The sequence below is a fragment of the Chiloscyllium plagiosum genome, chromosome 26 (genome assembly GCF_004010195.1).
Source record: "Chiloscyllium plagiosum isolate BGI_BamShark_2017 chromosome 26, ASM401019v2, whole genome shotgun sequence".
NCBI classification, from domain to species: Eukaryota; Metazoa; Chordata; class Chondrichthyes; order Orectolobiformes; family Hemiscylliidae; genus Chiloscyllium; species Chiloscyllium plagiosum.
The window spans coordinates 18,542,030-18,566,517 of record NC_057735.1 but is presented as its reverse complement, the minus strand read 5'-3'; the positions used below and the strand labels follow the sequence as shown (position 1 = coordinate 18,566,517).

Below are 24,488 nucleotides of genomic sequence, written 5' to 3'. Positions count from 1 at the left end.
AACCAAAGCTAATGTACATGTAACCACTGTTAATTGTAACAAAAGCCCCATGTTGTGTGTGAATTTCTTTCATGAAAGAAAATCTGTCATTACCTGGTCTGGCCTACATGCAAAGTCCAACCACAGCAAGGTGGGCAGCACAGTGGTTAGCACTGCTGTCTCAGCGCCAGAGACCCGGGTTTAATTCCCGTCTTAGGCGACTGTATGGAGTTTGCACATTCTCCCCATGTCTGCGTGGGTTTCCTCCCACAATCCAAAAATGTGCAGGTTAGGTGAATTGGCCACGCTAAATTGCCCGTAGTGTTAGGTGAAGGGGTAAATGTAGGGGAATGGGTCTGGGTGGGTCACACTTCGGTGGGTCGGTGTGGACTTGTTGGCCGAAGGGCCTGTTTCCACACTAAGTAATCTAATCAAGGTGGTTAGCTCTAAACTGCCCCAATTAGGAGTGGGCAATGAACACTAGCCTAGTAAGTGACACCTCCATCCCATGAAAGAATGAGTGCGCGACTTGGCAAGATGGCAGCGATTCTGTAGAACTGCTGTGGACAGCTCTGCCTAACAGCTAAGGCATACCAGTGTTTTTTGCCATCCTTGGCCAACTTGTGGTGGAATTAGTTTAAAACCCTACAGAACACATTTGTTAATATTTGCGAGTGGAAGGATGCCAAAGGGAAAAGGATTGAGCAAACAGCAACAGGGAGGACACTCCCCTGCAGCACCAGGCATAGCAGAGACCGCAGCAACAGCAGCTGCTCCTGAACCCTCCAGGGACCTGATAGACTCTCAGGAATTGGCTGTGGTGATGGAGAGACTTGGCTTGAAGTTTGGGGCTGCGATTGAGGAGATCCGTTGGGAGATTAGTACCCGGGTCCAACCTATCACATCCATGCTGCAGAAGCATGAACAGGAGATCCAGTGCCTTCGGGAGTGGCTGGAGGAAGTGCAAGGTCGAACAAAGGCTTCGGAAGCTGCGATGGAGTCCTCATCCAGTCGGATCCATTTGCTGGAGTGAGGGGTATGGGACTTGCGAGACCATGTCGACAATCTCAAAGACAGGTCGGAGGATAAATCTCTGAATTGTTGGGCTCCCAAAAGGTGAGGAGGTGGTGGAAGTTGGCTGCCAAAGTTTTTGGGCCTTCAGAGTCCAGCAGGCTTCAGATTGAAAGGGCTTATCGGGTTACAGTGCACAGGTCAGGGCCAGTGCAGCACCCCCGCCCGGTTCTAGTGAACTTCCACTCGTATAAGGGCAAGCAAAAAGTGATAGAAGCTTCTAGATTACTGGGAAATGATCCGCAGACACTGCTGTACAAGGGGTCAAAAATCAGGTTTTCCAGGATTTCTCGGCAGCTTTAATTCGAAAGAGGAAGTCCTTCAATGAAGTTAAAGAGGCTGAGGAATCTGGGCAACCAGTATTCCATGAGATACCCTGCAGTGCTCCGAGTCAGCCACGAGGACTCAGTTTATACATTTGACATGGTGGATAAAGCTAAAAACTTTGTACACACTTTAAAACAGACTGGCCAGAAGAATACAGTTAATGTTTGTTCTCTTTTCCTTCTTTCCCCATCTTTTCCTTTTTTAAAATTCCATTCTTTCTCCCTAATAATTTCTTTTTAAAGGGAAAAAAAGAAACTTGGAATAAGTTGGTTCCTTTTATAAAAGGACTGGATTTTCCGATGGGAAATTTTGTGGATGTTCTTTGTCATCTCCCCTTTTTGTTTGTTCTGTTTCTTTTTTAGTCACAAGTAGGGGTGACATGAAGGCAGGAATAGGTGGAATGCTCATCCTGACTGTCTTTTTTTCTGTTAAATTAAGGATCATCTCCCTGTTTTTTTTTCCCTGGCCTAAGGCTAGGGCACAGTCAGGTTTGAAGGAGCTGTGGAGGGGATGGGTAGGACTAGTGCCCCCTATGGGCAGGGGGAAAGAGTCTTCCATTCAAGGTGTTACAGTTGTTTTTTTGTTTTTTTTTTAGGAGTAATAGTTTATAGTTATGAGAAAGTAGTTCTTGTATATATAGTTCTTTGACTATGAGTATGTATTTACTTGTGCTTGACAATTTGTAATCAGGGTTCTCCCTCCCAGGGATTCAAGGGTCTCTGAAAGTGTCTTATTAAATGGTGCACCTGGAACATTAAGCAAAGTCATTCGCTTGTTAAAAGGAAAAAAGTGCTTTCTAGCCTTAAGAGGGAAAGGGTTGATATCACTTTGTTGCAGGAAACCCATCTTGATGATGGGGAACACCTGAACTTACAACAAGGGGGTTACGACCGGGTATTCTTTTCATCCTTTACTACTAAAAGTAGGGGAGAGGCGGTACTTATCCAGGAAATTCTTCCATTCACATTATTAGAGCAGGTGAAAGATGAGCAGGGACAATTCGAGATACTTAAAGCCCTGATGCATGGGGAGAAATATGGCATTTTAAATGTCTACTGTCCTCCAGCGCAGCGCCCCCCCCCCCCCAAGTTTTTGATTAGTGCTTTCTCTAAGCTGAGTTCTTTTGGAACACAGCACATTATTATGGTGGGGGGGGGGGTGGGTAGATTTTAATTGTCTTTTGGATCCAACAGTGGACAGGATGCCTTGTGGGCCCCCAACTATTTCTTCATAGGCTAAGCAGTGGTTGACTGATGAGAGGAGTTGGGGCTGGTGGATATTTGGAGAGGTCTTCACCCTTTTTTTCAAACCAACATAAAATGTCACACAAGGATTGACATCTTTTTGGTTCTCTCGGCCCTTCTGAATTAGATTATGGGTTGTAAAATCGGGAATATAGCCATCTCTGATCACACGCCGGTATATTTGGAGGTTAAGGCCAAGGGTGAAGGGCTAGGTTTGCAGCACTGGTATTTGGACCTTTTCCTCCTTAAGGATTCCAAATTTGTGAAATATGTTTTGAAGGAGTTTCAGGAATTCTTGACTATCAACTCAGGTGCGGCTAGTAGTCAGTCTATGCTATGGAAGACTGACAAGGCCTTTGTTAGGGGATTAGCTATTTCCTATTCGTCTAGCCAGAAACGACAAAAGGATGAACAGCAACATCTACTTGAGATGCGGTTGAAAGCTGCCAAGGCGACAAATTTTGCATGGCCTTCAGTAACTAAGCTACAGCGGATCAGCCCTCCAGGCTGCCTTGAATTTAATACTGACAAAACACAAACTTGATTTTGCTAGACAAAGGCTGTTCGAATATGGGGATAGGACAGGGAAGAATTTGGCGTACCTGACTAGGAAAAAGCGTGCTCCCCAATCCATACTGCAATCAGAGACAGCGCCGGGGTTCTTACATATGATGCTAAAAAGATTGAGGCTTTTCAGAGCTTTTATTCTAAATTGTATCGTCTGAAGGTTGAGAGGACAAGGCGGCTAAAATGGAGGCTTTTTAAGAACCTGGACCTCCCAGGGGTAACCTTGGAACAGGCCTCTCTCCTTAATGCTCCCTTGACAGTTCAGGAAATACAGGAGGCAGCTCGGCAACTTAAGTGGGAAAGCACCTGGCCCAGATGGTCTCCCGGGTGAGTTTTAAGAGTTTATAGGGATTCTGTCAGGGCAGATGTATAATTACTCCTATATTCATGAATGTCTGTTCAGTAAGAACAGAGAAGATGGTAAAAGAGGGGGAGGTACGGCATTGTTGATCAGGGACAATATTACAGTTGTAGAAAGGATGTTTGGGGACTCGTTAACTGAGGTAGTATGGGCTGAGGTTAGAAACAGGAAAGGAGAAGTCACCATGCTGGGAGTTTTCTATAGGCCTCCGAATAGTCCCAGACATGTACAGGAAAGGATAGCAAAGATGGTTCTCGATAGGAGTGAGAGAGGCAGGATAGTTATCATGGGGGACTTCAACTATCCAAATATTGACTGGGATCACTACAGTACAAGTACTATAGATGGATCAGTTTTTGTCCAGTGTGCGCAGGAGGGCTTCCTGACACAGTATGTAGACAGACCGACAAGAGACAAAGCCTCTTTCAATTTGGTACTGGGTAACGAGCCGGCCAGGTGTTAGATTTGCAAGAGGGCGAGCACTTTGGAGACAGCGATCACAATTCTGTCAGGTTTACTTTAGTGATGGAAAGGGATAGGTGTACTCTAGCGAGCAAGAGTTACAGCTGGGTTGGGGGGGGGGGGGGGAAATTATGATGCAATTAGGAAAGATTTAGGAAGCGTAGAATGGGGAAGATAATTACAGGGGATGAGCACTTTAAAAATGTGGAGCTTATTCAACGAAAAGCTCCTGTGTGTCCTAGATATGTATGTACATGTCAGGCAGGGAGGAAGATATAGAACGCATGAGTCGTGGTTTACTAAGGAAGTGGAATCCCTGGTCAAGAAAAAGACTTATGTTAGGACAAAATGTTAGGGCGCTTGAGGGTTACAAGTAAGTCAGGAAAGACCTAAAAAGAGAGCTCAGAAGAGCCAGGAGGAGACACGAGAAGTTGTTGGCAGGTAGGATCAGGATTAACCCCAAGGCTTTCCATAGGTATGTTAGGAATAAAAGAATGATGAGAGTTAAATTAGGACTAATCAAGGATAGTGGGAAATTGTGTGTGGGGTCAGAGGAAATAGGGGAAGCACTAAATAGATATTTTTCAACAGTGTTCACTATAGAAAATGAAAATGCTGGCGAGGAAGATAGAGATACTTGCATCGAGACTAGAAGAGATTGAGGTTCGCAAGGAAGAGGTATAAGAAATACTGCAGAGTGTGAAAATAGACAAGTCCCCTGGGCCGGATGGGATCTATCCTAGGATCCTCTGGGAAGCAAGTGAAGAGATTGCCGAGCCTTCGGCATTGATCTTCAAATCATTGTCTACAGGAATAGTGCCTGAGGACTGGAGGATAGCAAATGTGGTTCCCTTGTTCAAAAAAAGGGTAGTAGATACAACCCTGGTAATTACAAACCAGTGAGTCTCACTTCAGTTGTTGGAAAAGGTTAAGAGATTGGATTATAACCATCTAGAAAAGAATAATCTGATCAGGGACAATCAGCATGGTTTTATGAAGGGTAGATCGTGCCTAACGAATCTTATTGACTTTTTTGACAAAGTGACCAAACAGGTGGATGAGAGTAAACCAGTTGATGTGGTGTATGTGGATTTCAGCAAGGCGTTCGATAAGGTTCCCCACAGTACGCTATTATACAAAATGCGGAGGAATGGGATTGTGGGAGACATAGCAGTTTGGATCAGTAATTGGCTTGCTGAAAAAGAAAAAAAAAAAAAGAGGGTTGCAGTTGATGGAACAAGTTTATCTTGGTGTCCAGTTACCAGCGGCGTACTGCAAGGGTCAGTGTTGGGTCCACTGCTGTTCGTCATTTTTATAAATGATCTGGATGACGGCTTAGAAGGGTGGGTTAGTAAATTTGCAGATGACACTAAGGTCGTTGGAGTTGTGGATAGTGACGAAGGATGTAGTAGGTTGCAGAGACAGATAGGATGCAGAGCTGGCCTGAGGGGTGGCAAATGTAGTTTAATGTGGACAAGTGAGAGGTGATACACTTTGGATGGAGTAATCGGATGCAAAGCACTGGGCTAATGGTAAGATTCTTAGGAGTGCAGTGAGCAGAGAGATCTCGGTGTCCATGTACCCAGATTCCTGAAAGTTGCCACCCAGATAGACAGGGTTGTTAAGAAGACATACAGTGTTTTGGCCTTTATTAAAGGAGGGATTGAGTTCTGGAACCAGGAGGTTATGCTGCAGCTATACAAAGCTCTGGTACGGCCACACTTGGAGTATTGTGTACAGTTCTGGTCACCACATTATAAGGAGGATGTGGAAGCTTTGAAAAGGGTGCAGAGGAGATTTACTAGGATGTTGCCTGGTATGGAAGGAATGACTTACGAGGAAAGGCTGAGGGCTTTGAGGCTGTTCTCATTAGAAAGAAGGTTGAGAGGTGACTTAATAGAGACATACAAGATAATCAGAGGGTTAGATAGGGTGGACAGGGAGAGCTTTTTCCAAGTATGGGAACAGCAAACACGAGGGGACACAACTTTAAAGTGAGGGAGATAGGTATAAGACAGATGTCAGAGGTAGTTTCTTTACTCAGTAGTAAGGGTATGGAATGCTTTGCCTGCAACGGTAATAGATTTGCCAAGTTTAAGTGCATTTAAGTCATCACTGGACAGGCATTTGGATGTAGATGGAATAGCATAGGTGGGATGGGCTTCAGATTAGTTGACAGGGCGGCGCAACATCGAGGGCCAAAGGGCCTGTACTGTGCTGTAATGTTCTATATCTACCACCATCTTTGACAGAAGTTAGCATTTCCTTGATTCTTAAGGGGAGGGATCCTGAGGATTGTGCCCATCTCTCTATTAAATTCAGATTTCAAGATTCTGTCCAACATCCTAGCACCGAGATTGGAAAAGGTGTTGACCGATATTGTTTAAGAGGACCAGACAGGCTTTGTAAGGGGCCGGAGATCCTCTAATATTAGAAGGTTGCTGAATATGGTCCAAGTTTGTCAGCAACGATCAATTCAGGGGTTGTTGATTTCCTTAGATACAGAGAAAGCATTTGACTGGGTGGAATGGCCATATCTTTAGGTCTTAGAACAGTTCAGGTTGGGTGATGTCTTTGCTAGGTGGGTGGAGGTTTTATATCGCCACCCTCTGGCAGCAATCACCAACGGGGTGAGCTCTGGGAATTTTAGGATTGGTAGGGGTAGTCGGCAAGGCTGCCCCCTCTCACCATTGTTGTTTACATTGATGATAGAGCCACTGGCAGAGGCCATTCGTCAGAACATTCACATAACTGCTCCAAAAGTGGGATAGAGGGTACCCAAGATTACACTGCATGCGGATGATGTCCTTCTGTTTTTAAAATCGAACCAGATGACCTCCGTACCCCATTTGATACAATGTATCAATTAATTTGGGGCTATTTCAGGATACAAGATTAATTTTGCAAAATTGGAGGCTATGCCTTTGGAGAACCTGAAGGATATGCCAGAAGTTGAAGGTGACCCCAAGTTCCTTTTTAAGCAGTCACGGGCAAAGTTCCCATACCTAGGCATTTTTATTACCCCCAAAATTTGATCTGTTATTTTGGACTAACTTTGCTCACTTGTTCGACAATATTAGGCGAGATCTCCAGAGATCTTGCAATTTCATGGCTGGGCCGAATCTCTCTCATTAAGATGAATGTTCTTCATTTGCTCCCTATAAATATTTCCCAGGTCAATGCTGCAGAAGCTTATGGGATGGTTTGGTTCCTTTGTCTGGCATTGTGGACAGCCCCTCATCAAACTTACTAAATTGCAGTTGTCTCAAGGAGGGGGAGGAATGGATTTCCCAGACATCAGGAGGTACCAATTGAGTTCCCTGCTGTTCTTTGTCTGCGATTGGGCAGGTAACGATCCAAACTTAATGTTAAGGCCTGCCAGGCAAACTACCCTCTTATTAGCCTGTTGTTCATGGATAAGAGGAGGACAGTCATGGACCACTGTCGGAACCCCATTGTCATTAGTACAGTCAAGGCATGGAGGGCAATGCAGAGTGAGGGTTGATTATCCAACACTTCGCCACTTACGCCAGGGTTCCAACCAGGGTTGATGAACCCAGGGTTCCAACTATGGGCAGCAAGAGAAGTTACTAGTTTGAGGGGGAGGTTGAGGTTATGATGTCTTTTGAGCAACTGAGCCGCAAATATGGGTTGCCCAGCAGAGATCTTTTCTGTTTTTTTCTGGTTAGGGATTTCATCCAGAAGACTACGCTTCTTGCTAAGCCCGGTAAGTCCGATACAGAGAGGTTGTTGCTATGTTCCACAAGCACCTCCATCGCCTGCTGGGTGGCAGGATATTAACAAGTTATGAGGGGTCCGGGAGCAAGAGCTAGGAGGGGAGAGCTCTTCTGAAACATGAAAGAATATATGGGAGAATGTTAGAAAGATCTCAATCTGTAACAGAACATGCGCTACGCAATTAAAAGTTCTGCACAGGGCACATCTGGCAACAGACCGTCTGGCGAAGTTTAAAAATGGGGGCATCTTCAGTGTGCCCCAAATGTAAAATAATTGTAGGTACTCTGACCCATTGCTTCTGGACATGCCACAGGTTCAGTGTTTATTAGAGCGCCGTGGCGGAAGAGATAGGGAGGGTATTGAGGACTGAAGTTAAAGTAAACCAGATATCTCTCCTCTTAGGCCTACCGAATTTACTATCTTTAGACGGGCATGGGAAGAAACTAATACTTTTGCATACTGTGCATGGAAGAATATTCTGATAAACTGGGTGTCTGGGAATCAGCCAGGCTTGCTGGGATGGCAGAAATTAATTATGGAGCACATTCCCTTGGACATTTTCACAAACATGGTGCACCACACAGACCATTTTTATAAGACATGGCAGCCCTACTCAAGTTATTTGGATATAGATTTGTCAGTTATCTTAACTAGGGCATTTGTTTAACCAGGATGGTTAAGTTTGTCAAGCCCTGGGCCCTGGAGGGGGGCTCCTGAGTCAGTACAGGTATATACACACACACACACACACATACACACAATGCTCCTGTTCCTTTGTTTGAGAAGTTTGCACTGAGCATAGCTGTTCTGTATTTAGTGGGTTTTTTTGATCTATTCATTATTTATTGAGTGTTAGGGTTTGTTTTGTATTATAGGATAGGTTAGTTAGAGGACAGTAGTTGTAATTTGTTTTCTTATTATATTGATATTGGTTATTGATTGTATTTTTCAATAATTTTATGTTTGTAAAGTTAAAACTATTTGCTAATACATTCCTTTATTTGTAAATAAGTGTAAGAAACTGAACAGGATTATCCACTACTGTAGCTGCAAAAGTGAGTCAAAACTGCAAGTCCTACAGAGTCACTCACTTCCTTATTCACCAAAGCTTGTCCATCTACAAGCCAGGAGTTTGATTCTACTTAACTGAACAATATAGTTCTAAAAAGGAACTCTACACAATACAGGGTAAAGCAGCCTAATTGATCTGTCAACTTAGACATTCCGATTTCCACTGATGGACAACATGTACCACATACAATATGCAATTCACATGACATGCAACAGCACCTTACAAGCACGCACACAATCCCACCACGTAGTAGGACAAGGGAGCAGATGCAGGACAACATCACCACCTGCAGGTTACCTTCCAGAGCGCACCATCCTGACTATCTTGACAGTGAAGAAGCTGCAGATTAAACTGCAGCAGTTCAAGTAAGTCGCTCGCCATCACTGGCAGTTAACATTGACCAACAAATGCTCAGCTTGCCACTAAGGCTTGCATCACTCAAAAGAATGAATTAATTCAATGACCTCAAAGAAAAAAGCCCAAAGTAACGTATCCAACTGTGCAGGCATAATAAGTAGTTAGATAGAAATGTGGATTTTTGTGAAGGGACTGCAAAACAGTTATAAATCAGTAATGAGCAAGCTAGGCAGCAGGTGGAGTACATGGGGGTAAATGCGATGTTGATCACTTACAAATAAAAGCAAATTTACTTTTTAAGAGACATGAAACTTGTAACAGAGTACCCATGCCCTCTTCAAAACAAAGATTTAGAAGGAACACATTGTTATTAAGTATTTATAACAAGCTATTAGGAAGACAAATAGTATGTTGGCTGTTATTACAAAACAGATTTTAAATTGCGAGAACATCTTGCTAGAATTGTAGAGGGCTTGGGTGAGACCCCACCGGAAATTCAGATACCTACAGCAATCATATCTTTTAAACAAAGCATATATAGTCAAGGAGAACTGCTCAAAATGAGAACAATGTCACCCAGGCAAAGAAAGGTGCTAGTGATAGACATGGGTTGAAGCCGCTTTCCAAGGGAGTGGAGCAGACTGTTCTGGTAAGGATTGGAATGCAGAGAAGTTAGTTGCTCGTGGTGAAAACAGATGTTTAAGGCCAACTAATTGAAACTGTTAAAAGTGATGGAGGGCATGTAAACATGACAAAGGGAGAATCATAATAGGAAGAATTCAGACAGTGGGACAGTAACAACAGACTGAAATAAAAGCTGTCTTTCAGCAGTCTTATTCATAATTCCTAGAGAGGAGACAGAAGCTGGCTGGCTGTTTACTGTTGGAGCAAGAAGGACGGAGGCTGTGGAAACTTAGAATCAAACTCTTCATGGTTGGATGGTCTAAAATACAAGACAAGTCGAAATAATAGATTAGGAAGATGGCATAAAGCTACATGGGAACAGGGAAAGCATCCAGGACTAGGACAATTGCTCGTATGGAAAACAGAATTTAGTTTGGTTGGACTAAACTGCCGTATCTAAAGCAGGGTTGTAGGTGTCATCAAGTTAATACAATGCACTCACCAGCTGTTGCAGTAGCAGGTACTGTAGAGGGAATGAGAGGAGGAAAAAAAAAAGATGTCAGGTGGGCAATGTTGCCATAAAATAGCATTTAAATACACTGAATTCTGTTTAATACACTTACTGGAAGTAGAAGCTGCAGTTCCTACACAAATGGATTAAAAAAAAAATGAAGTACTACTGCCATAAAATTAAATGTGCATAAAGGATGCAGTGTGGATTATGCCACTCAGTTGATTAACTGAGTCCGTACTCAAGTTAGCACCTTATTTTAAAAGATATGTTCTTAGGTAACCTCCATTAATGGATTCACAGATTCCAGTATCCACATCTAATTTGATGGAAGAATAGGCCTTTTTTGATGGTAGGTCTGAAACAATTACTATTAAATCGGATGAAGCACTTTGTATACATAAACATGCTTGTATTTCCAGTTGATGACCTTTCAGAAATGGCAAAAAATTAGCAGTGTTTAATCAAGTGGATGAGGAATAAAAAAAAAAACAGAAGGGTGCGCTTGGGTTGAAGATGGCAGATATTAGCAGTACAGCTGAAGGAGGCTGCATTGGGATGAGTAGAAAAACAAATGTCACAAGCAGCAAATGGTAAAATGATGAACAGCTGCCAGCTGCAAGCAAACAACATTGGAAAAGCTAATCTGAAACCAAATCTTGCAGAGCAGAGGAGATTGCAGGCTGAAGTCAGTGAAATTACAAAAGCATTTTAATCAAAAGTGTACTTGGGAGCTTGCAAAGTACTTCACTCAACACTAGAGGAACATGAAGACAAGTCAGCATGAGAACAAGGTAGAAACTCAAATAGTCACCAGATTTGAAATGTTAACTCTTTCTCTCTACAGATGTGCCAAACCTGCTGAACTGCATCAGCTATTTCTGCTTTTGTTTCAGATTTCCAGCAGTTCTTTATTTTACCAGAAAAAATTAAGCAAGAGGCAGAGGATTGGGTTGTGCCTGTCAATTACATGAAGGTCCTCCACAAAGTGGTCCCTTTACCTGCTTTTGGTTCCCCACTACATAGCAAACACGATTCTGAGCTGTGAATGGCAAGATGTAAATCAGCTGCAGCTTGACCTGCAGTGTCTGAAGCCTTAAAATGGTAAGGAGAGACTAGGTACAAGACCACAAAAAGGTGAAAGATTCAAACAATGATTGAGGAGCAGACCAGTGTGCCAGAAAATTAAACCCATTTGGAATTCTCAAAGAGGAAGGCGATTGGGGAGCAATGCTTTTAATGGTGGCATTTTGTTGGTGGTTAGTACATGGCAGAGTGTAATCTGTTGAATATGGGGGCTACAAAAGGAGAGAGGACAGTGGAACAATTTGGGGAATCTCTGCCTGAGGCAAAAGGAATACAACAAAACATTAGTAAAAGATGGAGATAGAGAGACTTAACAGAAGACATTGCTCAGGGCAGGAAGTTGGAAACTGGAAGTGACAAAAGCATTTCAAAAGTCAAGGATGAAGTTTAGATACTGGGAATGATAATGGTGTTGCCATCAGACAACAGTTCACTGGGGCAGTTTCAGCTAAAGCCACATGTCAGCTGCAGCAGGGATGTCCACATTTCAAGTAGAAATCAAAACGTTCAAATGCTGATTCCATCTGATCCTGTGGTTGTGGGTATGCTTGCTGAGCAGGGAAGTTGATTTGTAGACATATTGTCCTTAATTCACATCTTCAGTGCTTTGCAGCTTCCTGTGAAGTGCTGCAGTACTCTATCTGCTAGAATTCGTTTGGTTCCACTCTTGCTGCTTCTGGTTGTTCGCTGTAGTGGCTGGTATATTGGGTCCAGGTCTGTTTGTTGATGAGAGTTTTGAAGAGTGCAATTTCTCTAGAAATTCTCTGGCTGTCCTGTGTTTAGCTTGTCCTCTGATTGTTGTGTTGTTCCAGATGAATTAGTGATCCTGGTCATTTGTGTATAGCTACTAGGGACAGCTGATCGTGGCGTTCTGTGGCTAGTTAGTGCATGTGGGTTGCTCTTTGTCAACTGTTTGATCTATATAGTGTTTCTTGCAGTCTTTGCATGGAATTTTGTAAATTATGTTTGTCTTGCAACAGGTGGGTATAGATTCTTTTGGTCTGGTGAGTTGTTGTCTGAGCGTGGCTGTAGGTTTATGGGATGTCAGGGATCAGAGTAGTCGGAGAAGTCTGGCTGTCAGTTCCAAGATTTTTTTTTAAAACAAGGTAGAGTGGTTAGTGTGTTGGGTCATGGCATGTCCTCATTGCGTTGTCTGTTAGACATCTGCAGATGAAGTTGTGGAGATATCCACTCTTGATGAAGACTCTGTACAGGTGTCATCCTCCTTTTTGCAGAACAGGAGTGCTGCAGTTGTGTTGTAGCCCTTTTGAAAAAAAAGGGGTCCTAATGCAGCATCTAAGAGGCATTGCACTCATCTGCAGACTCCACAATCACAGACATAGACCCAATATACCAGTCACTACAATCAGAAACAGAACCAAATACAGAGGAACCTCAATTATCCGAAAACCAGTTATCTGAAATTTGGATTATCCAAAGGAGATAGAGGTCCCGACAAACATTACACCAAAGATGTGTATCCAACACTGATCACGTATTTGGTTTATAATGATTAAAAGTGCTGCCTAGAAGAGTCCTGGACTGATGGGAGCGCAGGCACCGTCTCTAAATGACAGACCTCCCACCCTATGCCTCTTCCCACACTTTTCCTGGAGTTCTACAGATAACCTCTCCAACATTGTCCTGCACAAAGGCAAGGTGGAACCTGTCAAAAAGTAGTAAAATCTGGAGTGTCACCCCCAAAAGGAGGAAGCAGCAAAATTGTTGGTGTCCAGTCTGGGGTGGGAGGCAGTGTTTTGGGGGGTGGGGAAGAGAGGGGAGAGAAAGGTGGGGGTGTTGGATGGGGCTTGCGTATGCTGTGATGCTGCCTTATCTCCTGAACAGGAAGCAGATGTTTACAGAAAATTCGAGCCCCAGAGGAAAGGCATTTAATCAATTAACCGAATAACCAATTATCCAAACGAAAATGTGGGCCCATCTCATTCGGACAATAGAGGATCCTCTGTAAAATTCCAGAAGACAGTACTGCAACGCTTCACAGGAGGCTCTAAAGCAGTTAAAGTGTCACCTAGACAAGTGACAACATCTGCAAAATTAACTTCCCAGCTTGGCAAACATACCCACAACCAATACAACTGGCACCAGAGCTACAAATCTTTACACAAACCTTGTCCATCTGATCCTGTCTAGGACTGGGCTGGGGCTTGCTAGCCTTTTCATAAATTAACTATTTACTCAAAACAGATCAAGGATGTGAACAGTTGGTTATTTTTAAATCAGCTAAAATGATTAGGAAGAGTGGAAGAGGGACTCCACACAATTAAAATAAATGCTGATAGATTGCTCAGTAACTGGTGGTACTTGGGGAAGCAATTTGGTAACTCCATTCTGCTGGGCTATAGCAGCTCAGCACTGGAGCATGTCGACTCAGTGGAGTTGAAAGAAACCAGTCTGCTAGAAAGCAGATGGTTCAGCAAGGATAAGTCCATAAGTAGCAGTATCTCAAAAGATGAGCTAGCTATTTAGCAAAAAGCTGAAATTGCGTCATATTTTCAACGCTAACAGGCAGTCTTAAGAATCCTGTGGGTTCACTTGGAGGAAAGGATTAAACCACCAGGACATGAGTAGTCAGAGTCATAGAAACGTACAGCATGGAAGCAGACCCTTCGGTCCAACTCGTCCACGCTGATCAGATATTCCAACCCAATCTAGTCTCACCTGCCAGCACCTGGCCCATATCCCTCCAAACCCTTCCTATTCATATACCCATCCAAATGCCTTTTAAATGTTGCAATTGTACCAGCCTCCACCACTTCCTCTGGCAACTCATTCCATACACGCACCACCCTCTGCATGAAAAAGTTGCCCCTTAGGTCTCATATCTTTCCCCTCTCACCCTAAACCTCTGCCCTCTAGTTCTGGACTCCCCCACCCCAGAGAAAAGACTATTTATCCTATCCATACCCCTGAATTTTATAAACCCTCAGCCACCAACGCTCCAGGGAAAACAGCCCTAGTCTATTCAACCTCTCCCTATATCTAAAATCCTCCAACCCTAGCAATATCCTTGTAAATCTTTTATGAACCCTTTCAAGTTCCACAGCATCTTTCGAAGGAAGGAAAACCAGAACTGCATGCAATATTCCAACAGTGTCCTAACCCATTGAGGTAGAGTTGGAATGATTGAGGACGTTCAGAGGAGAGATTTTCAAAAATGGATATTTGAAGGTGGTAAAGTTTAAATGAGATTTGATCACCCACAGAATGAATGTATGGATGGGTCGTGAGAAATTCAGTTGATTTATAAAGTTGACGTAAAGTTGATTTTAGTTGTTAACATAGAACAGTACAGCACAGGCACAGGCCCTTTGATCCTCAAAGTTGTGCCAGCCTCTTATCCTATTCCAAGATCAAACTAATCCACATATCCTTCATTGTACTATCTTCCATGTGCTTATCCAAGTGTCGCTTAAATGTCCCCAATGTATCAGGCTCCACACAGTGGTGAGTGTGTGGAATGCACTGCCAGCAGTGATGGTAAAGAACCTACCTCTGACATCACCCCAAACCTTCCTCCAATTACCCCTAAAGTTATGCCCCCTCATGAGAAGGCATTTCTGCCTGGGAAAAGGTCTCTGACTATCTACTGCCTCTCAACATCTTGTACAGGAATTCCTGATGAAAAGCTTATGCCCAAAATAGCAAATTCTCCTGCTCCTCAGGTGCTGCCTGACCAACTGTGCTTTTCTAGCATCACATCCTTCAACTTGGATCTCCAGCATCTGCAGTCCTCACTTTCTCCCATCTTGTACACATCAAGTCACCTCTCATTGTTCTTTGCTCCAATGAGAAAAGCCCTAGCTCCCTCAACCTTTCATAAGAGATGCCCTCCAGTCCAGGCAGCACCCTGGTAAATCTCCTCTGCACCTTCTCCAAAGCCGACACATCTTTCCTATAATGAGGCGACCAGAACTGAACACTATTCCAAGTATGATCTAACCAGGGCTCTACAGGGCTGCAGGATAACCTCACGGCTCTAACTCAACCTCGTTACTAACGAAAGCCAACACACCATATGCCTTCTTAACAAGGCTATCAACTTGAGTGGCAACTTTGAGGGATCTATGTATGTGGATTCCAAGATCCTGCTACTCCTCCACACTGCCAAGAACCCTGCCTCTAACCCTGCAGACTGCATTCAAACTGAACAATTTCACTTTTCCAGGTTGAACTCCACCTGCCACTTATCAACGCAGTTCTACATCCTGTTCATGTCCCACTCCAACCTATAATTGCCATCCACACTATCCACAACTCCACCAACCTTCGTGTGATTGACAGACTTACTAACCCACCCTTCAACTTCTTCATCCAAGTCATTTATGAAAATCACAGAGCAGAGGTCCCAGAACCAATCCTGGTCATCAAGTTCCAGGCTAAATAAATACTTTCCATCTACCACCACCTGTCTTTTATGGGCCAGCCAATTCTGTATCCAGACAGCCAGACTTCCCTGCATCACATGCCTTATTTTCTGAAGAAGCCCACCATGAGTAACCTTAAATCAAACACCTTGCTAAAATCCATGTACACCACATCCACTGCTCTACCTTCAAATGTGGTTTGACACATCCTCAAAGAATTCAATAAGGTTTGAGGCATGACCTGCCCCTCACAAAGTCATGTTAACACTGGTTCTCCCCAAGTAATCATAAATCCTGTCTCAGAATCCTCTCCAATACTTTGCCCACCACTGGCATAAGACTGACTAGTCTGTAATTCCCAGGATTATCCCCTATTTCCTTTCTTGAACAAGAACAACATGTACCACCCTGCAAACATCTGGCACTACTCCAGGTGAACAGTGAGGATGCAAAGATAGTCATCAAAGGCGCAATCTTTTCCCTTGGTTCCTGTAGTATCTAGGGTATATATCCCATTTGGCCCAGGAGATTTATCTATGTTTAGATTTTTCAAAATTTTCAGCACATCCTCCTGTTCTCCCATCAGTCTGTTTCATGCTGTCCTCAAAATGTCAAGATCCCTCTCAGTAATGAATACTGAAGCAAAATATTTATTTAAAAGAACCTGCCCTACTTCCTCCAACTCCAGGCACAAGTTCCCTTCACTATCCTTGAATGGCCCAATCCTCACTCTGGCCATCCTCTTGTTCCTCACTTAAAACAGTAGAATTTTGTGTCTTTATGCACTAAGTACCTGAGATTTTAAACTTTGCCTGCTTTAAAAAAAGTTATTGATCTCTAACCAGATTGCAACATATGGTGATTTTGTCCATGATCATAACAGATATTGGAGATTAAAACTTTAAGAGAAGCAAAGATAGAGCAGCAGGTATTTTTACTACAAAAAAAAGTAGTAAATCGATTGGGTATGCAGTGCACTCCTCAACAGACAACCTTTATTTCAGTTACAAAGAATTGGTTAGAAAAAGTTGGTTGTAGGCTAAATGGGAACATGGCAGTAGATACTATTGCTATGAACAATGAAAACCAGTTTGGTTCAAACAAACTGCCTGTTTCTGTATATTATGTAACTGTCACTATATTAAACATGCACTCACCAATTGTTGTAGTGGGTGTAGGTGTAGATGTTGGTGCTGTATAGATAAAGAAAATTGAAAAGGAGTCACATGGACAGCATTACCATGACTGCTTCTAAAAAGGGCAAGTTTAAATAAATTGTTCATTTCACACAATAAACTTCAGTTGTAGTTGTTCCAGTTTCTATACATTGTCCAAACAAAATGACAACAAGTGTTACCATTTTAAAAAAAGCCATTCCCTCGAAAGATTGTTAAAAAAAGGACACATTCTAGAATATTCCATGAAGCTTATGAGTATCTATTAAAGTAGATTTTTTTGCTGAGTAGATTAGATTAGATTACAGTGTGGAAACAGGCCCTTCGGCCCAACAAGTCCACACCGACCCACCGAATCGTAACCCACCCATACCCCTACATTTACCCCTTACCTAACACTACGGGCAATTTAGCATGGCCAATTCACCTGAACCTGCACATCTTTGGACTGTGGGAGGAAACCGGAGTTCTGAGTATGATGCTGAACATAATAGAAATGCCACATAAATCACCAATTGTGGACAGACAGGTGCTAACTTCCCCATCTAATGCATGCACCAATTATGAGTAGTGACAAAAGGTCTGAAAATTAGTGTATGTGGAGCTCTGAAAATCTATGATAAGGCATCATATATTAAACCACTTGTGATCTATTTTAAACAATTTATTCTTGGCCCTTTCAGATAGTTGACATTTCTTTTACATTCTATTGCTATCAAAGCTGAACCAATACACTTGCAAACAAAAGAAATTACTAACGTAACCTAACCAGTTCAAAAAATCCAATTTAGTGCAGTTATTGCACGCAACATAGGATGAAGTTCATAAATCACAACAGAACGTGACCTGCCTGGATTGTATACAAGGAAAAAAAAGAAACTGCAAAAGATTAAGGCAATGCTTTGCAAGTTGTTTTTCACGGTGACCTCAATTTAACTCAAAAGTGGATATAAAGCGAAGGCTGGTCTTGCAAGTAGTAATAGCCAAATCCCAGAAATTAGTGCATTAAAGAATGAAAATTAACTTGCAGATGCCAAAAACAATGAAGCACCATAACTTGTAATTATTATAGCTCACAGTTAATTGTATGCTGCTCTGTAAAATAAGAGCGCAGGTATACTTTTCAAAGTAATTTGTAGATTGTTATTTTATGCACTCATGCAGGTTATTTTCAGCCAAACCCCCCATATTCTCCGGAGAAAGAACTGAAGCTCCACCAAGACACAGCCTTTTTCAGAAATAGTCTGTCCTACACATTCATTCCCTCCTTCTCCAACATCTTCTCCCTCATGCCCACTTCGTCCTTCCTCTCCGCCCACCTCACTGCACTTGCTGAGTCCAGGCTCACATCCTTTCATTCTCCAACCTCCAGCAAACCCAGGTCCTGGATTCATATATATCCCCACTCCCCTCCCGTGACCCTACTTGCAGTTGCTGCTAGTGGAATTATACACCTAGAAAAAAAAAAGTCCCAAACTGTCACTCAAAGTACAGGCACCCTAATAGAAAATTTCTGGAGAATTAAAATGCAGATATTATTAGACGTGCAAATTTGACCATTTAAATAGCGACCTATAAATATATAACCATGAAGTCTTTTTAAACATTTCCACCAATACATTTTTAAACTTAGATTTCTCAATTATTCAACACTTGATGCTAAATGTAAGTAATTGTATCAGTGTTGGCATGACTGGAGTGAAGGCACGTTTGAGCACTACACTATGCATTTGTTACTCAGTGAAAGCAAACGGCTGGGACCAAACAACCTTTTGAGTGAGAGTGCCTATAATAGAGGGTAGAGGTTATTAGAAACTAGAACCAAAGTACTGATGCGCATCTGGATACATGAAAAATTAAACACTACAGTTAATAAAATCAATTATCTGTAAGTTGTTGAATTAACGAAGCTGGAGTTTTCCTCTATTAATATTTGAAAAAAAATCAAATGGAAAGAACAATGACTGAATGACTTTCCTCTGAACCCCACAAGGCACATGATAAACAAGATACCAGTCGCAGATCCCACTCCTCTTTTGCATCCCTCATCCACCCCAGGTCTTGCCTCATTGCTTCTTCTCATCCCTCTCCTCAATGGTTCAAAGTAGGGAAGCAGCTACATCCGAATCACTTATTTCAGTGATTAATTAAAAAAAACAACAATTGTTCTGTTATGCCTTAGGTCACCAAGTAGTAAACAACTTCACAGCTTTTTTTGTAACCAAAGTTCATGCTAATTGAACAAGATCCACATTAAAATATATTGAGCTGGATTTTCTGTTCAATGGTGAAATATCCTCCCTGCTGACGATAAAGAAAGCCTTGCGATAAGATAAAGATCTTCAGCAATAAAATTCACCTTGGTCAATGAGAGTACTGCAACAGATTGTAGTGTTCAATGTGGAGGTGGAGTAATGTCATTGACTACTTTAACAGCCTATAACATTAAAATGTATTTTCACAGATCCTCCCTTTTAATATACAGGGAGAATGTTAAGAAATGAAACACATGTATGGAACAAAGGTAAGTGAAAATCTTCTAAATAAACTGAACAAGACCACTGACAAGAATGTTTAAAAATCTAATCACCTTGGGAAAAAAAAATAAAAGGAGTCATCAACAAGACATTCAGGCATACCTGAATGAATGTTAGAGATTTCAAATAACCAACGTAGTGGAAGAAAAGTTGAAATTCCCACTCCTTTGTGATTGCTGGTTCTGGAGTCAGCACACACTACAGGCTGTGGCACAGCCCTGAACACAAGTCTGCAACTTTATGAATTTTCCACTGAGTGTGCCCAAAATCTCCACAGGGCACTGATTGCAACATTTTACTGGCCAACCACCTTCCATCCCCAAATATCTAACCCATGATTTCACAGTTCAATTCAGTTTTAATTCCGACAGTAACAAACTATTTCTAATTGAAGTGACGGTTACTCACGTAATCTACAAATAGGTGGCGATGGCTCAAAGATGCTATTCTCATTGCATTTAATGACACTTGCACCAATCATTTCAAAACCTTCATTGCAACGGAAGACCACCTCCTGCTGATACTTGTACTTGTGTCCAAATCCTCTTTCAACGTAGGCATGTGCAGGTGTGACAGGACGGGAACATTCAACAACTGGGAAAAGAACATTTAAAGCTTATATGTATTGCGTTGTTCAAATTTCAAGGTCAACAAAAATTTAAAACTGTGCTCATTCTAAAGGCTACAAGAACCTTCTTACAACTATGCAACATACCAGAAAAATTCTAATTCCAGTAAAATACAAACAGGTAGGGTTGAATCTTCTGTTTATTGGCTGAGCATGCATTGCCATGTTGAGGGATTCTTGCTGTGAGATTTCAACCCTTATCCCACCAAATGCACCTTAACCACCTACCCCACTCCTAGATATTCCTCATTTCCAATTCTAGCCCCATTATAAAATTGACTAAAATTAGGCCATTCTGCCCATCAAGTCTGTTCTGCCATTTGATCATAGCAGCTCCATTTCAACACCATTCACCTACTTTCTCTTCATAACCCTTGATCCAGTTACTAATCAAGAACCTACCCATACATCTTAAATCTTTCCTTGGGTGCCCAAAAACTGCTCATAGTATTCAAAATGTGGTCAGATTACACACCATTCCTGGAACAACTCTCCACTCACTGGATATCCACAAAGACCAGCATTCCTTCCCTTTGAAAAGCTGACGTGCAACCGGACAAGTGTTGGTATTCCCTGGTTGTCCCTCACCAGCAATGTAATGGCACATCAGCCACAAAGCAACACTGCTCATAGCACAGACAGTGGCAATTGACAGAAAATGTCTGACACTCCCTTGTACATATGACACTATTCAACCATAATGCCACAGTTTACCATCTGTAGCTACATCCAATCTAAATGGCACCAGCAATCTGCCTTCAATTCCCACTGCAGAACTGCATCTGGTCATTGTTCAGTAGAGGAACATTGGGGTAAGCAATTGGATAGTTATAAACCAGAGCATTAAATATTCCGTTTTTGCTGGCTAGAAGTAAAAAAAAGGTTGTACTCACCCCTACAACACAAACCAAATGCTGGCATCATGATCAATTTATGAGTCTACAGTCTACAATGATTAATGGACTCAGCTATCATCTACTGGAGACGGATTTCAAATAGGTCTTGCTTGGTTTGGAGAGACCAATTCATTTGAGTTCTGTGATGGTCAAGAAGAACCTCATCAGCCACAACATCTTCACCCTAGTGGGAAGTCTACTCTACTCAGTATTAACTTAATTCTCGATTCATTTCTGCCAATCCATCAAAGGCAAACAACAAATGCAGAGGAAATGTTTTAGTTTGTGCAAGTAGCCCCTCCCTCATTTCCTATCAGAAAACCATGCATAATGAAAATCAATACAGTTGACTGCAAATCATAAGTACCAAGATACGAAGAATCAACTTTCCCAATTCCAGCTATAACATTTAATTAAAGCTGATTCTGATCTTGTACTTGGGTACCTCTGCAGTCAGGTGGATCCTTGTCCCATGTGCCATCTGCTTGGCAGGTGAGGGCAGCTGTGCCAATCAATGAGTAGCCATCATTACATGAATATTCTGCGACCATCCCATATGTCCACGAGTCACCAGATGGTACCGGAGCTTTTCCATTTCCGATAGGTGCAAGATCACTACATGTGATGGCTAGAGAAAATGAAAATTATTAAATGCTCGGATGAGACTGTTCGATCACAACTTTTCTTTGATGAATTATAATCATGCTCATTAATAACACATCTGTGAACGAATACACTGCCAAACAATGTAGTACAGTCATTTTCTTCATGGTCTCTACTATACATTTCGTGATGGAATTCAGCAAGTCAGATCTACTGTGCGAATGTGAAGCCAGGTCCAGGGGCCCATTACTGTGTCTGGAAAAATAATGCCTTCCTCAATCTTGTATCTGAAAAACCACTCACCGCAAAATCCTAATTACATATCTAAGGAAAGCAATATACTGCAGGGGAGGTAGTGAGAAAAAAAATTATAACCCACATTTGTTTTCCCCCCCAGGGTGTGCACATCATGAGAAAGTTCACAGTTACAGTCAGAGGTGGTTATAGGTGAATATTCTTTTGAACTAGACAGGCCTTAGGTCAATATTAGTCCTCATTACCATTAGCAAACAAAATCTAGGATTTTCACCCAGTGATCTATATACAAGTCAATAAAGTACACAACTTTTTTGATGGATGATCATCCATCTGAAGTGTTAATATTTATTCCCACAGATGTGCTTTACTGCTGAGTACTACCAGTTTGATTTTCTTGTTGGGAGAAATTGCTACAGTAATTTTTTGACTGAGCCTCAGTGTTAAGAGTTAAAATGTTGGTAATAGAATCAGATTGCCAATGACTGGGAACTTTTCGTGGAGAAAGTGTGGATTGCAGATGCTGGAGATTGGAGTAGACATTGGTGCTGGAAGAGCACATCAGGTTCAGGCAGCATCTGAGGACCTGGAGAATAGATGTTTTGGGGATAAGCTTAACGTCAATTCCTGATAAAGGGCTCATGCCCGAAATGTCGATTTTCCTGCTCCTGGGATGGTGTCTGACCTGCTGCAGTTTTCCGACTATTTGTGGCACAATAACAATGTATCTGTTATTAATAGAAGATAAATGAAGAATAGCTAGATAGGTCCAGGCAATCAGATTTCATTGTAAAAGCATTTTATTGTATTCACTAACAAAACAACATTATCTGGAAGATATTTTAACATACAGCTTTTGCTACTATTGCCAATTCTGTATACCGCCAGTCATGGAATAGATAATAGTGAACCTCTGAGTGAGTAAATGGACATGTGAATGAGCACTTTGGTAATGATTAAATGATTTAAATCGATCAATGCTGTAAACCAGAATGTTGTACCAATATATTGCAAATGTAACACCAAGGTGGTCTTTTTACATACATCCTGCAATACTGCACATCTTCTTTAAAACTTCCTCTTTCTCACTTTAAACTTATACTCAGACATCTGGCATTTGCACACTGGGGAAAAAAAACACTATCCGAGAAAGTCTATAGCCTTAAAACCGGTCTTTAAACATTTAGAGTAAAATGCAATGCTGCATACACATGTATTGCGGGGGAGGGGGGAGGGGTTAAATAATGCAAAAGATAGGGACACCTGGGCTTACCAAGTGATAACGGGATACTGTAAAACAATTAAGAACATTTGCCACAGCATCAGTGAATGAGAGAACAGGACACCAAATGATAACATTCACAGCCATTCCCTTGTGAAATTAATGACAGTGTTTGATTCTGACCCTAAAACGAAACTCTATACTATCAAAAACTTCATAATTAACAGTTACATGCTGCCAGTTATAATGGATTTTTATTACCCCTTGGAAACATGGCAGACAGAAAAAGAAGTCTTTGCTATTACAAAACCCTGACTTGAGAGTTCAAGAGGACACTAGAGAGAGACTATTTTAGTATTGAGGCTGTTGAATCCAGTAGAAAAAAAATGTCTTTGTGCTTACTTGCCATGAATGAATTTAATTGCATTGAGACTTTGATGATTTTGAGTAGCCATTACTGGTTATGAAATGCAAACTCTATAAAAGGTAATATTGAGAAGGCTTTAACTTACTTGCTGTTTTTACAGACTAAGACTGCCCCACTGTCAATTTTAACTAGTCAGATCTTATGTCTTATAAAAGAGTTTGAATCACAAATTTGAAAAAAACAAACAAACAGTCTGTTTAATCGAGACTAATTAATCATTTTAAATACAACCTTGCAGTAACATTTCAGCCTCAGGTACAGAATGATTCTGTGTTTAAGATAAAAAGTAGGAATCTGCTCCCAGCTTAAAATCATTCTAAACCTCACATTGAAGAGATTCTGAAACTGTTTAAGAAGGGCGGTAAGGACAAGCCAGGGGACTATAGACCAGTGAGCCTGATCTCGGTGGTGGGTAAGTTGTTGGAGGGAATCCTGAGGGACAGGATGTACATGTATTTGGAAAGGCAAGCACTGATGATTTGGGATAGTCAACATGGCTTTGTGTATGGGAAATCATGTCTCACAAAGTTTTTTGATGAAGTAACAAAGAAGATTGATGAGGGCAGAACAGTAGATGTGATCTATATAGACTTCAGTAAGGCGTTCGACAAGGTTCCCCATGGGAGACTGATTAGCAAGGTTAGATCTCATGGAATACAGGGAGAACTAGCCATTTGGAAACAGAAGTGGCTCAAAAGGTAGAAGACAGAGGGTGGTGATGGTGGAGGGTTTTTTTTCCAGACTGGAGGCCTTTGACCAGTGCAGTGCCACAAGGATTGGTGCTGGGCCCTCTATGTTTTGTCATTTACATAAATGATTTGGATGCGAGCATAAGAGGTACAGTTAGTAAGTTTGCAGATGACACCAAAGTTGGAGGTGTAGTGGACAGCAAAGAGGGTTACCTCAGATTACAACAGGATCTGGACCAGATGGGCCAATGGGCTGAGAAGTGGCAGATGGA

The 24,488-nt window shown here is 41.9% G+C and overlaps 1 protein-coding gene across 5 annotated transcripts in view; it reads right to left on the bottom strand.

Annotated features, from left to right (window-relative positions):
- The window catches only part of LOC122563169 (membrane cofactor protein-like), a 58,696-nt gene that overhangs the window by 18,372 nt on the left and 15,836 nt on the right, over positions 1–24,488 (bottom strand). For 2 of the 5 annotated variants that reach the window (XM_043716659.1, XM_043716661.1), the window contains exons 5-8: positions 21,466–21,648; positions 19,905–20,090; positions 16,942–16,977; positions 10,305–10,325 (exon numbers count right to left, since the gene is read on the bottom strand). In XM_043716659.1, the coding sequence (XP_043572594.1) occupies positions 10,305–10,325; positions 16,942–16,977; positions 19,905–20,090; positions 21,466–21,648 (426 nt within the window). The remainder of the gene's footprint in view (positions 1–10,304; positions 10,326–16,941; positions 16,978–19,904; positions 20,091–21,465; positions 21,649–24,488) is intronic. The other 3 variants (XM_043716663.1, XM_043716660.1, XM_043716662.1) reach the window with 3 other exon arrangements.